Source organism: Aulostomus chinensis, chromosome 8 (genome assembly GCF_037954235.1).
Source record: "Aulostomus chinensis isolate RoL2024-O1b breed Wild chromosome 8, RoL_Achi_v1.0, whole genome shotgun sequence".
NCBI lineage: Eukaryota > Metazoa > Chordata > Actinopteri > Syngnathiformes > Aulostomidae > Aulostomus > Aulostomus chinensis.
In genome coordinates this window covers 27,374,942-27,398,869 of record NC_141327.1, presented here as the reverse complement: position 1 = coordinate 27,398,869, position 23,928 = coordinate 27,374,942, and the positions used below count along the sequence as shown (strand labels likewise).

General features: G+C 45.8%; 1 protein-coding gene across 7 annotated transcripts; it reads left to right on the top strand.

The window, feature by feature from the left end:
• The first annotated feature begins 486 nt into the window (after nt 1-486).
• LOC147257877 (bromodomain-containing protein 4-like) lies at nt 487-18,523 on the top strand. Of its 7 annotated transcripts, none has more exons than XM_086212092.1 (22): nt 487-564; nt 2,346-2,502; nt 3,530-3,770; nt 3,863-3,955; nt 5,357-5,494; nt 5,820-5,952; nt 6,265-6,590; nt 6,676-7,047; nt 7,370-7,498; nt 8,986-9,201; nt 9,417-9,640; nt 9,725-9,825; nt 9,939-10,196; nt 10,463-10,558; nt 10,649-11,050; nt 11,589-12,185; nt 12,579-12,709; nt 12,907-13,027; nt 13,500-13,633; nt 13,739-13,929; nt 14,723-14,966; nt 15,788-18,523. In XM_086212092.1, exons 3-22 carry the CDS (start codon nt 3,642-3,644, stop codon nt 15,854-15,856), a joined length of 4,104 nt encoding a protein of 1,367 aa, XP_086068218.1. In that variant the 5' UTR covers nt 487-564; nt 2,346-2,502; nt 3,530-3,641; the 3' UTR covers nt 15,857-18,523. The 7 variants fall into 7 exon arrangements, with proteins under 7 accessions (XP_086068218.1, XP_086068217.1, XP_086068220.1 ...); XM_086212091.1 differs by having other exon boundaries at nt 6,679-7,047; nt 10,460-10,558; nt 15,788-18,522; XM_086212094.1 differs by having other exon boundaries at nt 12,579-12,679; nt 15,788-18,520.
• The last annotated feature ends 5,405 nt before the right edge of the window (nt 18,524-23,928 follow it).

The window sequence follows — 23,928 nt, the reverse complement described above, 5'->3', positions numbered from 1 at the left end:
CAACAGTAAAATACTATTCTGTTGCTTATTTATCTGATTTTATGGGGGAAAAACATTGGCTGAGTATTTTTCTCTTTCCGTAAATCAGTAACGTGAAAACACCTGATTACCACCTAAAAAAATCGTTTTTGTTTTGAATTACTAAACACAATATATCTTTTGAAAATCTCTAAAATATACATAGATATGGATATAAATATCTTTTAAATTCTGAGGTGAGAAAATCAACAGAAGCTTCCAAGGTGGACATAAATTCAGATATCTACCTTTTTGGTGGTGAAACGGTCGGAATTTAAAACGCTGTTTTTTTCGTTTCGTGATTTTGATGTAAAGAACGTCTTTGTCCGCCTGTTTTCTGGAAGAAACTTGAGTTTATTGAAATTGTTACGAGGTATTGCATGATCTACCCAGGGAGGGGAAGGGGGCGGGGCTGCGCGGGTGACACTTTTGACAACTTTAGTCCTGCCCCCTCCGTGCGTCTGACGTCATCGACGTAGACGAGGACTGTTTGTTCTGGATTTGGGGCGAGGAAGGTCTACGAGCGCTGGCAAACGACTGAATAAGGTACAAAACAGCATTTTATGTGTTTGTGTTGATGTCACTGGCATATCAAACGAAAGCGTAAGACCCGGGGGATCCGACCGAAGGTCTACGATGGGCATCGGCGGCGTATTTCGCCTGCTGTCAGTGTGCGTCTCAGTAAGCGGAGCATGAGCTGTCTTCGCAGGCCTTGCACCGGTTTTGCCACACGGGATAGATCTTTTTCTATCTTTTAAATTCTCGCGATTTTGTGCCACTATACGTATTCCGTGATGAGTCTTTCTTCCCTAAATTCTCGTGCGAAGGTCGTTTTCGTGGCATTGAACACTGCGTGCTGTCAGTGTGCACGTTAGCTGCAGGTCGGGGATCATGCTAGCTCAGTAGCTGCTCGGCTGTTTGTTTGTAGCCCCGTAGGCCGTATTCGTGACATAACTTACGTCCTCTCGGCAGCGTAGTTTGCGCGCGATGGCGCAGAAGCTCATATGAATTGTGCCGTACGTCATTTCGAGAATCTCAACCCCTCCAAGTTGTATTCTGAAAGGCCGTTTACGTCCGGAGCTGTCACTAGCTTACCGTAGACATGGCGATGTACTGTCATGGAAGGTGAGCAAGGCGAAGGTGTAGCAGTCAGGTTGTTCATTACATAAATCGCGAAGTTTGCTTATTGGTAGCGATACGACTTCATGACACTGTGCGTCGTTAGTCTCTTTAATATCCTCTTATGACGCTGTAGCTAACTTATTAGCACGGAACACCGCGACGTGTTACGAAATAGTTGGAAAATGGCTGATTGTATTTTATTTAGAACGGAGAAATTGGGTGCAAACTGGCCACTGACTTGAACGATTTGTTTAATACGTTTGTGTTATGAAGAAAGGAGTCTTTGTGGCAGCCCTGGTAGAATCTCAGCAGGCATCAGGGGTTGAACGTGTGACGTCATGAAAGGCAAAAGTCTTTGAACATGGAAAAGATCAGACACAATATTTTTTTTCAGCAGTCACTTGGATTCTTAAAAAGAATCTAAAAATGACCTGAGCCTGTTCATTCCTTAAAGCACGAGAACGACAAGACTCATTCTGTTGTTGTCTTCACTTAGAATGAAAAATTAAAAACTCCCACAAATTATCTATAGGTACAAATAAATCGCTTTAAGAGAACTAAGAATACGATAAAGAATATGAAAATATCTGGGTTGCCCTTGCAAACCCCTCACTGTACTGAATAAGACATATATTACAGTTCCTATTAGTACTGGATAATGAATGACATGAAATGAAAAATACTCTGTTCGTCCTCGTGGGGCCAATTCAAGGTAACGCGTCTCAGCGTTAGGACGAGAAAAGGTAGCAGCATGGGTGTTATAATGAATAAATAAATACAACAAGTTAAGAGAGTTCAAGTCTGGAAAGGGCCGGTTGTAGCAGGCTGAGTTGATTGACAGCAGCCTCATATCGTAAGTGTTTCTTGCTTGCAGAGTGGAAAAGTGCCCAGCAGCACAAGTCAGAGGGAACATCCAAGAGAGTGATGCAGACCCTGCAGCTTTTACAGGGGCATGAAAACACCATGCATCAGTTGTTACATGTGTGGACTCTTTTTTTTTTTTTTTTTTCTTTTTTCTTTTTCCATAAAAATGTGTTTTTGGTGGGAGGTTGTAGTCAAATGAACAAGCAGCAGGTGAACGAAGCTCGTTTAATGTGCTCTAAATTAGAAATCTGAGGGTTTGCGTGAATGGGGTTCTCTTGTGGGGATTATTATTTTCCTCGGTTGAATCTGGCATCCTCCGTTTCTCTGTCTTTGTCTCTCAGGTGTGACTGTCGGCTCTGTGTGCGCGTGTTGTGGTTTCCTTGCCCCCGCAGCCGTGTTACTGTCGAACCTCTGGTTTTACCTCAGGAGATCGCCGCACCAGTAGCTACGATATGATCGCACAATTGAATTAGATCCTGGCTGCACAGCAACAAACATGTAAGTCCTCCGACAACTGTTTTTCTTTAGTATTCAATGTGTTTTAACTGACTGCTCGGGCGATGAAGGATTGAGAAGTTGTTGAGTTGCCTGGTGGTTCTTGAATTAATTTTTTTTAGAAAAACTCTACTGGTAGTAAAGTAGGGCGAAGTAAATGGGGTCGTGTGTGTGTGTGTTGCTGTGTCTGTATTGCTCTAATTATTTTTGAGTAGAACAATGTACTAATACAGCTGGCAAATAAACTGTAATATGTTAATTCCTGATATAGTACTATTACATAATTACTCGAGCTCCTGCATGGCACAGTCAGCCCGTCCGTGTAAATAAACGGGAGATTTTATGCATCTTAATTGTCCGTATATGCTTGCTGCTGACATTTTCCTCTCACCAATGAACTGTTAACTGAACTGTGACTGTTACCGAAAGCCAAGCGCTAAAAATACAAATCACAGTTGCAAGTGTTTGTTGTTGCTTTGTGAAACACTGAAAAATAACATTACCAACGCAGCACAACGACGCACCGTCTGATGATCCTCTCCACATCTAAGGGCACTCACTTGTGTAGTTACGCACCTGCAAAATTAGCCCATTATCATTTTTATATTTTTCACTGGAAATGAAATGCAAATGCCAGCATTTGTACTGAAATGAAATTGTAATTTCTATTGAAACAAAAGCAATATGAGGGTTTTCTTGTTTTTCGTAACTCTCTGCCCTCCTCAGCAGTCGTCAGGAGTAAGAACGCATAGAGACTCATTCCAGTTAATTGCACTGGTTCTGCGTTGCGGAGGCATGAGAATGCCAGTTGTAAGACCGTTAACACCGGGTCATGACATCACTCTGAGGCTGCATTCGTGTGCTGGCATGGTTTCCAGTAAAAATCTTGGAATCTCTGCCCCAACAATCAAGGAAACTAGGTGTTACTTTCATGCTGGTGCTTGTATTCTGAACATACGGTCAGTTGGAAGTCAATGTGAGGGTCATAACATGAAGAGGGGATGACGCTTTTGTGGATGTTTGTGTTTAGAGAGTCAAGTGAGAAGTGTAATGGCCTGAGGGGGTTTCCCCCGGACCCACCTGCCCCTGCCAGGTCCAATCTGCCTAAACTGTCTGCTCAGCCACTGCAACTCACCACTGCGATGGGGGACGGACTGGAGGCAGGCAGCAGCCAGAATCCTCCCTCTGCCCAGCAGCCTCTCCCCTTCAACCCTCCACCCCCCGAAGTATGGAACCCCGCCAGACCGAAACGACAGACCAACCAGCTGCAGGTGGGGAGATCTGTGTTGGCGTGTACGCGAGTGGGAGTTTTGTCAGGAGTTTTCACTTCAAATCGACTAATTCTGATGTTTTTCCATTTCAGTACCTGCTGAAAGTGGTGTTGAAAACATTATGGAAACACCAATTTGCATGGCCCTTCCAGGCTCCTGTAGATGCCCTCAAACTCAATCTGCCTGTGAGTCACATGTTTGTTTGCATGTTAGTGTGCCTGCAACCAAGAATGTTGTACAAATCACACTGGCTACGCCACAGTAGCCACGAAGTAATTATAATAATAATAATAATTATTATTATTATTCTAATTATTATTGTTAATCTTATAAACAATGTGGTGCTGGATCACGTGATGGAGGGAGCAGGCGTGCCACCCTGCGTCACGTCTGCCACAGTCTTGTTCTCCTGCATCGATGCTCCACTTTCAACAGCCGTTTCTTTGACTCCCCACCTCAGCTGTTGCATCGTCAGACAAGAATAACAGAAATACTTGTGGTTCTGTCGAGGTCCCATTCCAGAAGACAAACTTGCTCCTGTGTTTGGGAAATCACGGCGAAACACAGCGATTATGCTAATGATTTCTTTTCCTTTATAGAGTAAATTAGCCTATTTGTTCCATGAAAACTACATTATTCAATTACTTTGTCCTAAAATAACAGCAAAACCATTTTGATGGTACGCTGACTTGTGAAAGGGAGAATAGAGCTACAATTATTCCCATTCCACGCCCAGATAGTTGCTGCTCTGTATAACTGGGGTGGAACAGATAGCAACTGTATTTTAAGACCAAATCGCTGTGGAACCAGATGATGAGTGATAACTGTGAGAACCCCAGAAGCCCCAAAGGTTCACGCTGGGATGCACAGACGTAGCAGCCGGATGTCGTCTCTGCCGATATTCGCCATTCACTGGTGACAGTGGCTGTTTTTATGTGTTGATTAAAAAGGACTGGGGGGGGGGGGTGTGATTCCTATGATTTGTTTGTAATGCTGGCACAAATGTGGGATTACAGATCGACAAAAGGCAAACGAAGCCCATCAGCACTGGCAAATATCAACTGTCAGCTCCAGAAATTCACAGCCGCTTCATCTCTAGTGTCACCAACTTCAGATGTTTTAAGGCTTCGTTGTACAACATGAAAACGTCAGTACATGACACACTTGTGAATTTCAAAGCTTTTATTCGTCTTAAAAGTGGCAGTTGTTAACAAGTGCTTGAACAAGACCGCAGAGGTCATCGAGGAGATTAAATGTCACGGTTTGTCACAGCTTAGCTTTAGCTTTTGACTCCTCGCCATCGCATTTGGGCTTCAAAAACGATACAAGTGGTGCTGATTAGTGAAGATTATCTCACTGGACAAAATATTTACTTACATTAAAGTTGTGTTTGTCACTGAGATATTTATTTTCTGCAATTATCCAAATTCCCACGTAAAAATCGCCAACTTTTGGGTTGCGTTTCAAGATTTGTCGTCCCTTCATTGCCTCCAAAGTGTACTGCATTTGATGAGTAACACAGTTCCTATTAATCCCCCTCTTTCATTTTAAAGCGTACTGATGTGTACGTGCTCTCCTCTCTCAAGGACTACTATAAGATCATCAAGACACCTATGGACATGGGCACAATCAGAAAACGTCTGGAAAACAATTACTACTGGAACGCCCAGGAGTGCATCCACGACTTCAACACGATGTTCACAAATTGCTACATTTACAACAAGGTCAGTCCCTGGGCACGCGTGACCCCCGCGGCTGGCCAACATGTTGATAGTGTGGCGTGAGACACCAGATAGTATTAGTATATCGTGATGTAACACAAGCATTTTCCAGCTTTTGACAGCTACCTTTATTATTTACTTTATTTATGATTCTGTTCATACACTGTCGGTGCTGCTCTGTGGAACTGATCCTGAAGGGTGTACAGTAACAGTCAAAAACATCACCATAGTTGACCTTTTGACATCATCCAGCCCTGTTTAGGTGAATGATGACATCATATTAATCACTCACAGACAGTGTGTGTGTGTGTGTGTGTGTTTTGTTTAGAATGGGGATGATATTGTGTTAATGGCAGAGGCCTTGGAAAAGCTCTTCCTCCAGAAGATTACAGAGATGCCGCAAGAGGAGACAGAGATCGCCGTGGTAACCAAGGGACGCCGTGGAGTCAGACGGGAGCCAGGTATGATTCCAGGTCCATGTCCAGATTTAAACATGTGGATATCGTATCGTGGTTGTTTCAACTAGAACAAACTTCCTCCCTTCACAATCAATATTTTATGCCAAATGAATGTTACCAGTCTACAGCCAAGCTTGTCGGTGCAGTTTGAATGGCGGCTATACTGGTTCCCAGTTCATCAGCCACACCTGTTGTGAAACGTTATTGTTCCTCAAGTCTCTTCCTGCTAATGTCCTGCACCACTTGCACAGGTTTCTGGGTAAGAACAATTCTCTTTGAGTCCTCTTGTGTTCACTGCGTTTTTTTTATTTTCAGGTCTGATCACAAAGTCGGATTCAGGCCAGGACTCATCGTCTCCCTCCACCACCCCACATACACGAGGCTTCTCCTCCCCTTCAAACATCCCACAGACCCATGCCTCCCCTTCCCCTCAAGGCCCTCCAGCCCTCCCCCTAGCTCAGCCTCAACCCCCACGCGTGCCTCCTACACCCACCTCCCACGCACCCCATCTGGGACCCCCATTCCCTCTTTCAACACCTGGCATCCTGACCCAGGGCATGACCTCTGTTCCCCCTCCAGCTCCAACGCACCCGGGCCTCCATCCAGCCCAGATGCTTCAGAGCTCCCCGGCTCTCATCAAGGTCAGGAGACTCCGAATTTCAGGCTTCCTGGTTAGAAGGTGATTTGCTGTCTTTTTCTAACTTCTGATCTGTGGCGTTCCAACAGCAGAGGAAGAGCCAGAAGAGGAAAGCGGACACCACCACACCCACAGCCAACGACCAGCTGAGCGAGTCATCTCCCGTCTCAGCTGAGACCCGACCACGCCGCGAGAGCAGTCGTCCATCAAAGCAACCCAAAAGAGACGCGTCACAGCCGGACTCCCAGCACCACCTGGGAGGCAGTTTGGAGACGGGAGGGATGGTAACACCTAAACGGCAGGAACAGTTGCATTACTGCGCGTGCCTCGTGAAAGAGATGTTGTCAAAGAAACACTATGTGTACGCCTGGCCCTTCCACAAGCCCGTCGATGCGAAATCTCTCGGCCTGCATGACTACCATGACATCATCAAGCACCCCATGGACCTCAGCACCATCAAGGTACAGAACAGATGCCATTTGAATACATTTTACTACATATTTTGACACTTTATTTGAATAAAAAGAACAATATTAACATTTTTGCCTTAAATTCCACCCTAAAATGATCCAAACAAGAAAAAGATCAGGAAATTTGCAGCCAATAGATAAGAATAACAAGAATCTAATCAAGAATCCTGGGCCATCTGCTGCTATTTAGCTGTTTGATAGCTTTTTTTAGTTATTAACCTTGTAAATCTATTAATCTGTTTCTTTAGACTGTATATTTCAGTCATTGCATTTTTAATAAATGGTGGTGCATTTGTTCGTCTGTTTCCTGCAGAAAAAGCTCGACAACAGACAGTACAGAGACGCTCAAGAATTTGCAGCAGACGTCAGGTTGATGTTCTCCAACTGTTACAAGTATAATCCACCAGACCACGATGTGGTTGCCATGGCGCGTAAATTACAGGTAAGATGGTGATATGGCAAAAATATCCACCCATCCATTGTCTTCCGCTTATTCCTACATTAAGTGTCGCGGGGGGTGGAGCCTATCCCAGCATCTACGGGCGAGAGGCGGGGTTCACCCTGGACAGGTCACCAGTCCATCACAGGACCAGCACATAGAGACAGACAACCATTCACACTCACAGCCACACCTACCGTCAATTTAGAGAATCAATCAGCCTCGTCCCCTCTTGATGTCTTTGGACTGTGGGAGGAAGCTGGAGTACCAGAGAGAACCCAGCAGGAACAGGGAGAACATGCAGACTCCACACAGAGAGATCCTGTGCTCCAGCCGGGTCTCGAACCCAGAACCTTCTTGCTGTGAGGCGACAGTTCTGACCACTGCACCACCGTGCAGCACCAAAAATATCATAACCTTTTTTCTTTTTAAGGCGGGATCGCAGTTTTGTCAATATTCTTATTCTTGCTGTTTTGCAAGTTACTGGACACGACAAACAAACTTAGTTCTCCATTAAGAAACAGCCTCAACAGAGAAAACAGACGTGTAGGCCAAAGTACTTTTATTCCTGTCATTTTTCCTCATGGCCGTCCCTACGAGACGCCACGTTTTCGTAAGCTCCCATGTTTATCTAGTTCATCTGATTTTGATTAATGTACATTCATTCCTTCAACCTGAGAACATCCTGGTTGGTCTTCTTCAAGTGAAAGTGAGTCGTGGTTGAGGTTGTCAGTAGCCTGCTGGCTACCAAAACACAGAAGCCTGGCTTGGGTTTGTGGGATTTTAAGCATTCATTTACCTACAGACATTCTGAACTGTCCACGCAGATGTCTGTGCATAATGGTGACATCCTGATTCATCTGCAGGGGTTTGATGTCACGAGGCAGCAGACAGGCCCGCTGTCCTGAAGCTTCAGAAGTGTTCAGGGAAATGGAATATTGGCTTGCATCATATGGTGATATTCCAATTCCCAGACAAACATTTGTGAAAAGCTATTTTTAGATCCTTGAATGAGCGATACTACAGTCACAGTGCTGAGGGATGTAGTGAAGCGAGAAACCTAACACCCACTCGTACAAAACTGTTTTACACGCAAGCTGCGACTGTCACAATCTCTCAACCACATCCTCGCTAACGATATCTACACACAGCTCTGATCATTTTTGCTGCTTTTGATTTTATAAAATTTCTTGAACGACATAGTTTTTGATCCCCAGCTGCCTCAGCCCAGCGTTGAGTCGATGAGCTGTAATGAACAAACTGTGAATGGCAGAATGAGCTTCATTGAATATGATTAGCATCATCAAATATGTTTTGAGAAAAATGTAATATCTTTTAATATCTCAGTCAATAAAATTAAAGAAGCCATTATATTTCATTACAGTATATCTATTGTATGGTTTATTTATTTTAATTATTTTATATTTGAGTCTGGTAAAACTATCCAGTAGTTGCAAAGCTTACTTTCCCCCTGCCCTCCCTCCTTACAGGACGTATTTGAAATGCGTTTTGCCAAAATGCCTGATGAGCCAGAGGAGCCCGCCCCTGTTCCCACCCCGTCATCGGCCCTCCACCCTGCCCCCTCCACTCGACAAGCCCCGCCTCCTTCTGCTATCTCGGAAGATGAAAGCTCCAGTTCGTCTGAATCGGAGTCTTCAGGGGGAGAACAAGAAAGGCAACAGCGATTGGCTGAGTTACAGGAACAGGTTAGAGGATGGCAAATGAAGGGGGAGGGAGGCTTATGAGACACAACAGGTGGGTGGGCCATGCAGAGCAGCTTTGCCGAACATGGGTGAAAGTTGAAACACGGTGAAACAAATGCAGAGCCTGGTGTTTTTGTTTTTCTGAAGACCAAAGTGTGTGTGTGTGTGTGTGTTTGCGCGCGTGTGTGTGTGTGTGTTTGTGTCAATGTGTCTTCTAGCTTAAAGCGGTCCACGAGCAGCTGGCTGCGCTCTCCCAGCCACAGACCTGCAAGCCCAAGAAGAAAGAGAGGGAGAAGAAGGAGAAGAAGAAAGAAAAGCACAAGAAGAAGACGGAAGGGGAGGAACCTGCGGAGACGCCTCCCTCTGCGATGCTCCAGAGCTCCAAGAAAACAAAGAGCATCAAAGAGCAAATCATTGTCAAGAAGGAACGGAAGAAGCCCAGGTAGGTTGAGCGGAGGTTGTTTGATGAGTGGCAATATTTCAACCCACCAGCTGGTTTTCTAATCGCACAACATTTCAATCACAGTAAGAAAGATGGAGTTAAAAACAGTCGTCCAGCTGTTCCCCTTCAGGCTGGGCCAACCCCTCTTGTCCCTTCAGCCTCTCTCGAAGCAGAAGATGACATGGGTGCGTACGCAAGTGTTGGTGTAGGACGGCCGTTTGGGTTTTTGGTTTTTGGTTTTTTTTTTTAGTCGATGAAATGACCTCAGTATCAATTTTTGGTACGTTTTCCTTCTCAGATGTGTTTGGGGGCGTGTCCGCCGACAGGGGTAAGCCTATGTCGTACGAAGAGAAGCGCCAGCTGAGTCTTGACATCAACAAGCTGCCTGGTGACAAGCTGGGTCGTGTCGTACACATAATCCAAACGCGCGAGCCTTCACTGAAAAACTCAAACCCGGATGAGATTGAGATCGACTTTGAGACGCTGAAACCCTCCACGCTCAGGGAGCTGGAGAAGTATGTCTCCAGCTGCCTCAGGAAGAAGAAAAAGCCGTCAGGTAGGGGACTGCCGTGGCTTTTTTGTGTCCTCATGCTAAATGCTGTGATATAATTAATATAAAAACATGAACATCACTAGTTTCTGTCTTTCACGCGTTGTTTGTTGTATTTAGTTCTTTTAGGTTCAACCTATTGTTCCATTTCCAGTCATTTCCCCCCCCCCGTGTTTTTATTTCTCCTTACGCCACGTCTGAGTGTAAAATGAACTGCACAGGGGAAGTAAAGCCCTCCGTTCATGAGTTTGCTGGTGTGTTTGTTGCAGTAGAGAAGCCTCTGGAGATGACAAACGTGACAAAGATGAAGACAGGATCTTCGTCATCAGGCACCAGTGACTCCTCCGATAGTGAAGACTCTGAGAATGGTAAACGCACACCCAGCATTCAACAGCATGCGTTTGTAACGTCTCAACATTACGGCTCCAAACATTCCCTCTTCCTCATCTGTGTGCCAGGGCTGGTTCCCAAGCAGCAGAAGAAGACCTTGTCTAACAAGGACACGAAGAGGCCACACCACCAGTCCCTCAGTAGCGTCGCTGGCCCAGTAGCTCCTCCGCTTCAGCCTCAATCGCAGCCTCAAGTGGTCCAGGCAAAACCTCCATTTGTCCCTCCTCCTCCACCTGTCCCCGTTACTGTCCCTGCTCTGGAGTCCTCTCAGCTGTTGGGCCCTGGATTTGACCCTTTGGCCCACTTTATGAACCCTCACCTGACGCAGCCGAACACGGAGCCCAACCCAACCATTACTACTGCTGGTGCCCCGCTCACCTCTGGCCTCCTCAATGCAAACACCACCTCTGGCCAGACACCCACTGAGACGCACCCTTTCCTCAACCAACATCCCATCATACCTTCTCCAGGTTGGTTCCCTCAGCCAGCAGCTCCTTCTACAGTTCCCTTAAAAAGATACATTTAACCCCTAACAAGTGTTTTTGTGCCCAACGTGTATCTGCCGGTGAGGTCCACCTGGTCAAGAAGGAGTCTGGGAATTTGAGTGAATAAATGGAAACGAGAAGCTTGCAATACGATGAAGTTAAAGTATTTTATGAAGGCCAAGTTTGTTTTGACATAATTTTCTGCCAAAACAAAATGGCCATTTTTCTATTGTTGGTGGAGCTGTAGTTCTAGTTTAAACGGCTTTTAAGTGCAGCTGGTTCCTTCAGCTCAAGCAGTTAAAAGTACATCTTTTCTGTATGGTTGCCTTTCATGGCGTTTGTGTGTAGCATCTGTAAGCGCGCGTGTGTGTACATGCATGAACATACATGGCCTATCACGGCTGTTGTTCCTGTTACTACTTACCTAAAGTTGCAGAGGCAGGTTATGTTTTTTTTCTAAAAATGTTACCTGTCCGTCAGCCATATTTCATCTGCTCTTTTCCCTCTCATCTCTTGTTTTCAGCGATCCACAATGCACTTCCGCAGCAACCATCGAGACCTAGCAACCATGCAGCACCACTTCCTCCCAAAAGCGCACAACCTCCCCCGTCTTCGCTCCCCAGTCTGCCCCCATCCTCCCCCCAGCTTCAGCCCTCACTTCCACTCACCCTTCCCCAGCCTGTCCCCCGCCCTCGTGTGCCTTCACCCCCATCGCATGGTATCTTGGGTACCCTCTCTGCACAACCTCCCCAGGCGCTGCTGGAGGATGACGAGGAGCCAACGCCCACCAGTTCCGAAACCCCGCCCCTCAGTCAAGTCCAAACGTTCCTGCAGTCGCTCCAAACTCGGACGACGGTACAGACGCTGCACACGCACTCTCCTGTACAGAGCGTCTCTCAGCTGGTGCCACCAATGCACACACAGGGTGTGATGACATCCACCCCTGCTCTGACACAGAGGCACAGCTCGGGGCACACACACATGCAGCAGCCGTTCCCACACACGCTCACATCAACACCTCAGCAACAGAAGGGGGCTGTCCTGCAGCAGAAGGTACAGCAGTTGCAGCAACATCAACAGCAACCCTCACCGCACAGCAAGGTCGAACCCTTCCCAACAGGTACGGTACATCCGCGGCCAGAGCCCACAGCCATTTAGTAAGAATGCCAAAATAATTCTGTGTCGATCTTTGGGAAATCACTTTGTTAGCCGTTTCTGCTCAAACAATTGAGGAAGAGGACCTATTTTTCCAGTCTGACATGATTGATTGAGATTTAGAACATGAAGAAAGTCCTGAGGTGCGGCGTCTGGAGTCCCTCAGTCACAGTCATCAGTTAATCAGAGGAGAGACATAAACAACCCCTCCTTTCATACAGGTGTTGAAGGGCTTTATTTTGTCTGTTCTGGGTTACTGTAGATGCAACATGGCGAACTCCAATGGAAGGAATCTGTTTCCTTTGTTGCTATTTCGCTTTGAATGAAACAGATTCTTAACATCATCTGTGTATTGTAGGTTGCCTGCGTGAGAGCCCCTCTCCCCTGATGATGCACTCTCCTCAGATGCCTCAGTTCCATACGACAGGACAGCCGTCTCCCTCTCAGATCAAGAAACACGTCAGTCACCCACCCATGTCTTTATTCTCGGTCTGTGTAATCACTCTGTCCAAATGTTCCTGCAAAATCCAAGAGCTCAATTTCAGTGTGACTTGACAGTTGACAGATATGAACGGAAGCAGCAACTGGGCCGGTTGGTGGGGGTGTACACAACCACGGGCTGTCAGTCTGGTTGGTTCTTGATTAACGATTATTTGTATGTAAATTCAGTGAATGTGTGTTTGTAGGACCAGAGGTCCAACGTGGTGGGGGTCAAAGAAGAGAAACCTTCCCATTCACCTGTGCTGCCCCCCTCACCCTTCAGCCCTGCTCTGCGTCACGACACACACAAATCAGACAGCAAACACAGTGAGTAGTAATTATTGCTGTTTTGGTAACGATGTTGACCAGGGAGCCCGTGACTTTACCAGCCATGTATCAGGACGATGTTCAGCTTCTGGCTGATCACGATCAACAAGACGCCAGCGGACGAGTTTGTCCGTTGATGTTAAAGACGATCAAGTTAATTCTTGTTTCATACACGCGTCGGATTGAATTTGCGTTCATTCCATGATGGTTTGATGACAGACTTTCCCTGGTAAAAAAAAAAAGATGAATACTCAACTGGAAAAATTCACAAAAAAACCCTCAACAAAACCTTGTCTATCGGCCAGATTGTCACAATCACTGCATCCCTGATATCTGCTGGTAGACTTGGTAGAAAGAGTGCAATCAGGTCGCCAAACGAGAGCGAGGTTCTTCAGTTTACAGAAACATTACCGGTGGTGTTTGCGTTGAGGTTCACACGTGTAAATAATCTCGTGTCCTTGGACTCCCTCAGGATTAGATCTAAAGCCATTAGATGGTTCTCATCCTGGTCCCCGCCTGTCAGACACCCTGGTGGCACCGTGCTCCCAACAAGACAACAAAATCAAGCAGGAGCCCAAAACTCCCATCGCCCCCAAGAAGACACCGGTGTGTATGAGTGTTAAATGAGACAATAAAGCTGCAGTACTTCCAAAGTCGCCGTATGGTTTGTCTTTAATCGTCATCTTCCGCTTTCCTCCTCCTCTCTCGCAGGATGTGAAGTTAAAGAACATGGGTTCTTGGGCCAGCCTGGCTCAGCGGTCCCAGTCCACGCCAGCGTCCTCTGTTCGCTCCTCTAGCGACAGCTTCGAGCAGTTCAGACGGGCCGCCAGGGAGAAGGAGGAGAGAGAGCGACAGCTGAAAGCTCAGGCTGAACAGGCTAAGAGGGAGCAGGAAAAGCTACGGTAGGCAGAAGGAAACCTGTCCTGCTCTCTTTACATCCATCACTATTCACTCTGTTTCTGACGCCACTTCCATATTTCAGATCCTCAAAGTTGAGATTAGTTAAACTGAGTACAGCTGTTGTTCTGCTAGATTCCGTGATCTGTGGTAGCTTCTGCTCCTACGACTGCTAGTGTTCACGTCACTTCAGGGGGGAACTTGGAGGCTCTTGAGAACGTGTCCAAGGCTTCCCGTCTAACAGTAGTACATCCACCCATGAATGTAATACCTTCACCAAGCAGCTCTTGATGTCCGCGAGCCCCACCAGTAGATGAACACGCCATCGAGACACGCAAATATGTGATAATCCATAACGGGAGCTGCCATTTGCTATCGAACGTGGACAGCAGCTGTTGCTTAATGAGTGGAAATCAGATTCTGAAACCAGTTGGCATTTAAAAGCAATTCTTCAAGCCTCATCACCCCTGAAGACAAAAACTGTTGGGCTTCCTGTAGATCGTGTGCCTGCGTGCGTGTAAATCTCTGCATTTGCATTGACGTTTGCATCCTAAAATACTTCCCTCCTTGACCTTCCAGCTTCGTCCAACTGTAGCACCGTCCTGAAGTACCTGACATCAACGTGTGTGTGTGTGTGTGAGGAAGCATCAGCATCGAAATTTTTTGTTCGTCATGAATTCAGTGTAGGGGTGAAACATGAAGTACCTGCTGGTCTCTCATGATGTGTCCGTGTCATCAAACCACTGACCTGTAATCAGACCTGCTGCAACAGCCTCTTACTGGTCTTTTGTCCCGTAGCCGTGACGATGAGGACTCCATGGAACAAGCTCGTCGAGCGCAAGAGGACGCCCGCCGTCGCCAAGAGCAACAGTCACCACTTGCTCCCACGCCTCCGGCTTCTACCCCGCCCACTCACTCCCCACAGGCCCCGCCCACCCAGCCACAAGCCCCACCCCCATCATCCTCAGCTGCGCAGAATGCTCTTGACCAGCAGAGGGAGATGGCTCGCCGCCGCGAGCAGGAGAGGCGCAGGAGGGAGGCGGTACGCACAAACTTCAGACTTCATGCATGCTCATCTCTTGTGGTGAACATCGATGTACTTCGGTGTGTGTGAGTGCAGTGATTCCCAGCCTGTTCCAACTCAGGGCCCACTTTCAAGTCTCAAAAATTTTCGCGGCTCTCCTCCGACGGATGTCGGTTCAGCATCAGCGTCTCGTCGCTCTTTCCTTTTACTTCTCTCTGTTGCTCACCAGCTCCATCCTTACGCTCCACTTTCAGCCATCAGCATCAAACGCAAACTAGTCAAGTGCTGTGTGGCGCCGCTGCACAGTGGTCCGGCCCATAACGACAAAATTTCCTACCTCTTTTGCTCATCACATGTCTAATTCTTGAAGGAAAAACAACAACAACAAAATAACGAAAAGAATATTTAAACATTTTAATATTCTTTTAAACGTAACTTGAGTTTTTACGTTTAAAACATTATTCTATACATTTTTGATTTTATAGAATTACATTTCCACCCCCTCACAAAAAATCATACTATTTTGGAAATTACTTTGCGGCCCATGTGCAATACCTTCTGGGCCGCGGTCCACAGGTTGGGAACCACTGTGTTGATGTATCAAACTGCGTCGCTTGTCATTCATTTTAGTGAGGTGGACCTGCTAGATTTTGGCAAAGATTTCCTGGTCTGTTTTCCACGTGTGACCGGTTGTTGGGGGGGGAATGTGTGGAACAGACAGTTTTCCTCCAGGAGTCGTCGTGGAAATGTGCTGTGAATGAACGCTGCAACTGTTCCCAGCACGCTGCTTGCTAGCGACGGTCTGCTGATGCTCCTGTTTGCTCTCCTCTCTCCTGCAGATGGCAGACACCATTGACATTAACTTCCAGAGCGACCTGATGGCCATTTTTGAAGAGAATCTGTTCTGAGAGGAAAAGGAGGGGGGGAGGGAGGGGAGAAAAGGACCTGTACACACATACAAAAACAAAATGCATATAGCGGTAGGCCACAATGCTCTGATACACATGGTCGCTGCTCACCCAAATAAACATTCACAGACTTAATAGTAGCTGTCCCTTTCTCTCAGTAGTTGAAAAAGCTGGTTGGTGTCATGTGGAGGGAGGGGGGGGGGGGGGAATAAGCTGCCCTTTTTCCTCCAACCTACGTTTTGGTGTTCATGGTTGTTGGATCCGGGTCTCCATGATCAATCGGTTGAAAGTGGACGATGAAGTGATCAAATAAGTCCCTCCCTCACGTCACGTGGAGGAAAACCAGAGAGGCAGAACCGAGCTGAGGGGGACGGGACTTTTACATGAAAACTGATGGTGTTGAAGAGATGGATTTAATTTAAGATGTTAAGATTAACCTTTATTCTCTAACGCTCGAGAGGAGAGAGGGAGGTTTAAAATGAGCGGGTGAAGAAATTACAAACCGACAGATCACTTTATTTCCTCTCCGAGTCTCGTGTCTCTTATTTTGAGTTTGAACCGGGACGGGTGGGCTGGTTCGTCAGGTTCAGCGTCTGTCTGAGAGTCGGTCTTTTTTCTCAGGTGGGAACGTTAACAACCCCCCCCCCCCCCCCCCCCGGCCACATTCACACACTTTTTAAAGACCTCCTTCTTCCCTTCACTTCCTTCTTCGTCTCTCTCTTCACTCGCTAGCGGGGGAGAGCTGGAGGCCGCAGTGGCGCTCGCTACGCCGTCAACGAGAGCGAGCAGCGGGAAAAGAACGATGGCATTTTTAAAAGTTTCCGAGTGTGTCCTTTGCCTTAGCGCTTTGGCCTGTAAACGAAATGATCACACCCAACAAATTATACATATTATATATAAATAGATACATGAATATATATTATATACAACGAAAAGTCAACAAAAAAAAAGAACATGAGAGGAATTTGGTTTGTGGGGAGCAAAGCTCGTCTATGTGTTCATCTCTGAGCTCTGGTTTTTGATTTTGTAGAGTTTTACTGTAAAGAAGAAAAAAAACTTTTTTATGATTCTATTGAGGCGGATTGTTTTGTCTTTTTCTCTATCATACCTTTTTTTTTTTTTTTTTTTCAACTTTATGCCAAAACCAATCTATCGAGTGCTGAAAGTTCATTCACATTTTTTACATGTAAATGCATCTTCTTTTCACTTTATATTAAAGGCTATGTTTTTATTGCTATTTAATTTTCCCTGTTAAATCCGAAATTTCTGCAGCAGTTTTGCTCTGTACTAGTTTGAGGAGGCAGTTCCACATTATTGTATGTCACTACTTTGCTAAGCTCCATCCTTCTGTAGCTGCTTTATCTGCACTTAACTGTTTCAGTACTTCATTATTTTTCTTTCATTATGTACATTATGTTTCTAGTCTTCTTCGCTGTCTCCATCCATCACTACCTTCTTCACAGCTTCTGCAGTTTGTGTTCTAGGTTTTTGTTTGTCATCCTGTTCTAGTTTTATTTTTTAAAGTGTTTTGTGGATGGTAACAGTTTTGGGTTGTCATGTGCCATTGTGTCTTTCTGGAATCGGGAGCTTTTCCCAGTTTCTGTAGATCGGCCCAGAGATCCGTGAGTGTTTTCAATTCTATAATGTTTTCTTTCTATGTTTCATTCATTTCCTCTCCCCTTCTCATATTTGATTGAGTTTATTTTTGTTCTTTTTTCCTTTTGCTCTTTTTCTCTGATTTATTTTACCCAGAACAACCTGTTGGTATGTTGATGAGTGAGGCATTGAGGTCAATAGATTCATCTTGTTCAGATTACGGAGGAAGACATCTTTTTTTAAGAAAAGTATTAAAATAATATTTTAAAAATGTTGGTGTATTTGTTTCTGTCTTATTATTACTGTAGTCGCGTGCAACATGAAAAGCTCTGCTTTTGATTCTCTGGTTTCGGCCAAGAGGGGGCGCTGCAGAGAGAGAATGTCAGCTTCAGTTTTTGTTGTCTTAGTCACAGGTACTTGATATCCACTTCGTGGCCGAATGTAAGTGGACGTCCTGTTTATTCTCCCTGGTTTTGGTTAACCCTCTCAGTCTTGACTAAGGAGGTCTTGCTGCGTGGCGGCATTTTTAGTGTTTCAACCTTACAGGGACAGCTTGGGACCCCCCCCCCACCTCAATACCTCAGTGCTCAGAGTGAGTTTCATGAAGAGCTGGAAGTGGCAGAGCTCTGTTCTCAACCCCAGCAATCAATGAGTATCACGAATGTTGTTGTGGTTGAGTTGATGCGTGCAGACGGACTCTCAAACCTTCCGGCAGAGCGGAGGCAGACTGTCAGAGGAGTGCATCGATGTTGTCAGAGCGGGAGGCTGGATACTCACCTCAGTACTGAAGGAACCAGTGACACTGGTTTATGAGATGACATGCTTTTCTGTTGAAGAATACATGTCACTTCTACGTGTGTCAGTAGCAGCAATGAACATGTTGTCAATCGAACTGACATTTGCATCATTAACATGGGAAAGGAGCTGTGTATTATGATCAGGGAACTGTGAAGACGCCACAGGCATACATGGATATAAATGTTGTTATAATTTGTTTCCCCTGGAAAAGTGATACTGTTGTATTTTACAAAAAAATATTAGAATGTTGTCAATAAATCAAAGCGAAATAGGGATGGCTCAATACCACTTTTTGATACCAGTGCCACAACTTTGAACTTTTGCCAATCGCTGTTGTGTTTTTTTGTTCTTGTTGTTGTTGTTGTTGTTTTTGTTGATTAACACTGCAGTTCCTTTTTTTTTTTTTAATCAAAACTTCCGTTCTGAACTTTTTAACTGACTCGTTTGGAGCCCTGGAGTGACCATGGAAGGTTGTTTTCCCCCTTCTTTTCCTTTCAAGGCTGAACCAAAGAAGTGGCTCCCTCAGTTTAATTATATTGAGGCCAGAAGATAACAGTTTTGGGTAGTCTAGTTTGTTCATTTTAGTTTTAGTTATGTTGTGGCATGTGATAATCTTATAATCTTTTTTTGAGGCCACTCCGGGGCTCTATAAATCAACCCGATTTAAACATGAAAAGGAAATTTAAAGAGCAGAAGTATTTAGAATAACAAATTCATTATGATTTGATTGTAAAACATGAGATAGAAGGCAGTCTTGGTATTTTACCCAAAACTGGACCAACACTGATGGCGAGGACTAGACCAGCGCGTCTCTAATCTCCACACATTGTTGTGATGGGTTCATGAGTTGTGACGCTTTCACAAGTTGATCACTGTTGTGATGTGTGTGTGTGTGTGTGTGTGTGTGTGTTTCACATGGAGGAATGAGAAGGACAATACCAGTCCAAAGACACAAGGATGTACAAGCTAAGTCAAGATAAAAGAGCGAATTCTTCCATGAGACAATAAGGCGTCAGAAGAGGCGTCTTTGGCTGCAGCGCTGCAGGATGCACTTCTACTCAGAGGATGTGGAGCTTGAAACCAGTTCCAACCAGTTGCACGGTGGGAAGAAGCAGCGTGCAGATGCAAACGTCCAAAGCAGGGGTGGGCAATCCTGTGCCATGGAGGGCCGTGTGTATGCAGGTTTTCCTTCCAACCAAACACTTTAACAGGTGATTCCACTGATTAACACTCTTCTGTGGCTGAAGGTGTGTTAGTCAGTGGAATCACCTGTTAAAGTGTTTGGTTGGAAGGAAAACCTGCATACACACAGCCCTCCATGGCACAGGATTGCCCACCCCTGGTCTAAAGCAAGTTTGAACATCGCATTTTACGACGCGTCGACCCTCGAGCATTAGATGTATCGACACACGTCTCAGGCACACACACAGCTAACAATAGCCCACTGGAACACGCTGCATCATTAACTGCATGTCCTGTGGCCTTGACCAGGCCGATAATGTGCTCAGCTCCTTGATAAACCTGTTGTTGTTGAAAGATCCTGTTCCCTGCGACATTGTTTTATCTCATTCACAAGCCTTTTCCCTTTTGTCTCCTTTGACTTTCAAATGAAAGCCTCTGTGGTTTTACATAACATAACATAATCCGGGGCGTGACAGAAACCCAGGGCATCACCAAGGCCCCGCGCCAGCAGGAGAGGGCGATGAAACTGAACGCAGGAAAACGACAAAGCGTGTTTCTGACGATCAGGTGAGACGATGACACGCTAATGACTAGCTGCAGCAAGATACTGCACACAGGGAAGAGACACATAGCTTGGGAGGGAATGCGAGCTTTGAGGTCACTTATGTAATGTAAATGGGAAAGAAACCCAGGAACATTAGTTGGTTAGTGAACGAGGAAGTGAAACACGCTCACAGACAAAAACAGCAGACGAGGGGGGGCTGATGAGAGAGCGACATGAGTGAATAGCCAAAGGAATGAGACATGAGTTTACTGCATGTGGCAACACATACTGGAGTTGCCTCAGTCAAAGCGGTTTTAATGTTGGCAGCGCAGACATGTGATCCTCTCATAAAAGCCAGGAGGCCCAGTCTTCTCTCAGTCCTCTGCTCAGGCCCAGTTTGCTCAACGACACTTCCATGATTACGTGAAGGTGCTGCTGGAATCTCTCCTATTTTAGTGAAAGTATGGTCTCTCTGTTCCACTTCAAGTGCGATGCAGTTTCTGGGGCAGGCAGGAGGAACCGCATTCATATCGCGCACCTATCAAAGATCTCTGCAGAGTTGTGTCGTCAACTATCTATCAGTCTTGACTATCAGCCATCGTACCATGTCAACGGTTGCTCTCTGGGCCATAGCAACGCATCTACCTGCTTTCTGTGAGATTCTTTCGCAAACGCTGTCTCGGAATCGGCTTGCAGCAGGAGTCTGCACATTGTCGACAACGGAAATCTAACTTAAAAGTCCACCACTGTCACCAGAAGGTGTGGGTGTCCGCAATGAAACGCGACATGGCCGAAATGAGTTATTCATCAGCACGGCGTCACTTCAGAGCTCCACAGAGACCAGATACAGCTGCAGCTCCTTAGATGGTGACTCATCTCTTGTGGGGAAACTTCGAGACGGAGTGGACCCTTCCGACGTTGTTCGGATTCCTACCAACTGTGTCTTCAATTTTAAACGTCGTTTGTTGCAGTCACTCCTGTTCCGAGAGGCACGACCACACCAAGCGCTGCGCTGACTTGAGAGGATTCCCTGATAATGCCATCTTTTTAAAGGGGGGGGGGGGTTGCATCTGTGTGGTTGGACTAGAATTTTACTAATGTGTAATACAACAAATTCATCTTGTGCTGCACAGAAATGGCTTCCTGTACATGAAGAAGTGGAAGAAAAACCACTGCAGTCTTCCCGTTAATGGCATTAAAGGCAGTGGGGGTGGAAGTCAGTGATGACGGCAGTCATTGGGACATCAAGTCCCTCCACAATCAACTGCAGATGGCAATTAGCGGCTCCTCGTGTGGTTCATGCACACAAACACATACAGTCGCAATTCTTCAACACATTGCACAAGATCCCACATAATCCTGACAACACTTGCTTGCTGATTCTTCTGCTCACGCACAACTTATTCTCCGGCTCGGGATCGTGCTGTTTTATGGCGCTCGTGTTTGTCCGTGGGAGGGATCTGACTGTTGTTGACTGGGCCTTCCCGCTCTGCTGTTCCGCCACACTGCTCACACATGTTCACGCCCTCCTGAACAAGTCACACTGATGCACTTTAGCTTGTCCTCGGTTGTTGTCTTGGGATCCAAACAACTTTTTCTTTTCCTCCTTCCTCTTCTGAAATAGAATTTCCTTTTGTCTGTTTTGAATTTTTTTTTATTTATTTTTTTTAAGGAAGTTTCTGGGAGCAAAATGTGGTGTGAAAGCTGGAACTCTTGAAAAACTGATGCTGGACTGCAGTTCTGACTTGAAGGTTAAATAAAGGGAATAATATTTGAAAGATCTGGGGTGAAATAATTAAGGATTGTTTATTAGCCCTTACATGCATAATGGGGCCATTTTTGACTCTGACAGTTGGTTTTCTTGAAATATCTTGGTAGTTAAATCCATCCATTTTCTACCGCTCATCCTGTTAAGGGTCGTGAGGGGGGGGGGGGGGATCCTATCCAAGCAGCCTTCAGGTGAGAGGCGGGGTTCATCCTGGACAGGTCACCAGTCCATCACAGGGCCAACACATATAGACAGACAACCATTGGCTCTCCCAGTCACGCCTACGGTCAATTTAGAGTCTGGATTAACCTGGTCCCTCTTGATGTCTTTGGACTGTGGAGGAAGCTGGAGTACCAGAGAGAACCCAGCAGGAACAGGGAGAACATGGAGACTCACCCAGAAAGATCCTGTGCTCCAGCCGGGGCTCCACCCACAACCATCTTGCTGTGAGGTGACAGTGCTGACCACTGCACCACCGTGCCGCCCTAACGACGTGTTTCTATGGCAAACAAATATGTGAATACAGCATTTTCTGTTGGAAACATGTCACATTGAACTCTATCACCAACTCATTTCCATTTACTTTGAGGATTGGCTCAACGTCGTCCTCGACGTCCTCTGTAAAGAACACGATTGTGTATCTTGAAGAGAAAATGAAATGACTGGGAATGTGAGGTGTATTTTAGCAGGCCTGTTACAGGGCTTGAGGAGCGCAATGTGTGAAATCAAGTATTTTTTAGGCCAGATGACTTTTCAGTTAAATAACACACACACACACACACACACACACAAGAGGAAAGTCATTAAGTTAGAAAGAAAGCGAGCTGATCTTCTTTTGCCTGCTGCTTATTTCTACTTTAACTTCTACGTTCGCCCCTGCAAGCAAATCTGAACTAAACGGAAACCCGCCAGTGGTGGAATTCCGTTAACGGTCACGTAGGACCAGAAGAGGAAGGAAAATTAACGGAATAAAAAGCCTTATCTGGTCCCAGTCTTCTCAGGTCCCATTGTTGTAACGCTTGAGCAGAACAAGTACGAATACGCTGAAGGCCACAATTCTTCATCTGACCACAGGTTGCTTAATGGCATGAGTGCGTGGGCTGAAATAGCGGCCAAGGCCCCGGCCTTGGGGGCCACGGCCAAAACAACTGACCGACATTTAAAAGGTACTCGTGAAAAACAAGAGCAGGTAGAGTACAGCTCACCCTCTGTAGCCTTGTTTGTATCGGACGGCCCTCACGTCTCCAAATGTCTCAAAGATACCCCAAATTTCACTTTCAACAACCTGAGGGTTGCAAGTTATTTCAATTATACACACACACACACATATAAATATACAGTATATATGTAGAGGAGTAAACCTGTGTCGGATTACAGCGAAGAAAGAATTTCGCTCCATGTAAACTTAGGGGAGGGGATAAATCTCTAATTCTGGCTGGTTCTCCACGATGGGTTATCAGATAATTGATCGTTCATCTGAAAATATCTTCATGTGATGACGCTGACAGACTTGTTTATGTTGTCTGACCTTTCTCACCCATGGTTACATTCGTATCGAGTGAAATTTGCAGCTGTGTGGGTGATTTCGGCAAAAAAAAAAAAAAAAAAAATCAGGTTCTCTCCGCTCTAAGCGATGACGTCGCAGCTCTAGCCTGGACTCCCCACAACGCTGTAAAACTCGAGCGGAGCTGAAACGGCTAACTTTTATTTTATGATATTTCCAAATGTTTCGATGTGTAAAAGCAGCATATCTGTTTTGATGGTGTGCAGGGACATGCTTACGTGAGCCTGAATGTTTAAACCTTGAAATCCTTCATATTATTTCAGGTTATGCAATGATGTCATCTCTGTCTTACACTCTTTCTGTCCCACATTGTTCGACATATCAGTTGAAGAGCGCGTTGGCTCTGATCTCCCGCCCTCCTGCTCGCCACATTTGCTGTGTGGTAACTTAGTAAGCTAATGTCACTTTAGCTAACGTTACTGGTTTCATGACAGTGAAATGACAGGATGTGAATGAACGAGAATAAACAAGACTAGAGGTCACACAGAGACTTCCCACAATCCCACGCTGCGCCATGATGTCATCAGTATCTTTGTTACTGTTTTGACTGGGAGATCTCTGACAGCAGCGATTGTACAAGGCGCTCTTGGCATCCACGTGTACTGTGGTCGGCGGCGAGG

What these genes read in the sequence shown, in the direction of transcription:
- LOC147257877 (XM_086212095.1), top strand. Translation starts at nt 3,642, where the DNA reads ATGGGGGACGGACTGGAGGCAGGCAGCAGCCAGAATCCTCCCTCTGCC. An exon ending in TGGAGTCAGACGGGAGCCAG is followed by an intron (nt 5,953 to 6,264) that starts GTATGATTCCAG and finishes TTTTATTTTCAG; the next exon opens with GTCTGATCACAAAGTCGGAT. An exon ending in TGGACCTCAGCACCATCAAG is followed by an intron (nt 7,048 to 7,369) that starts GTACAGAACAGA and finishes TGTTTCCTGCAG; the next exon opens with AAAAAGCTCGACAACAGACA.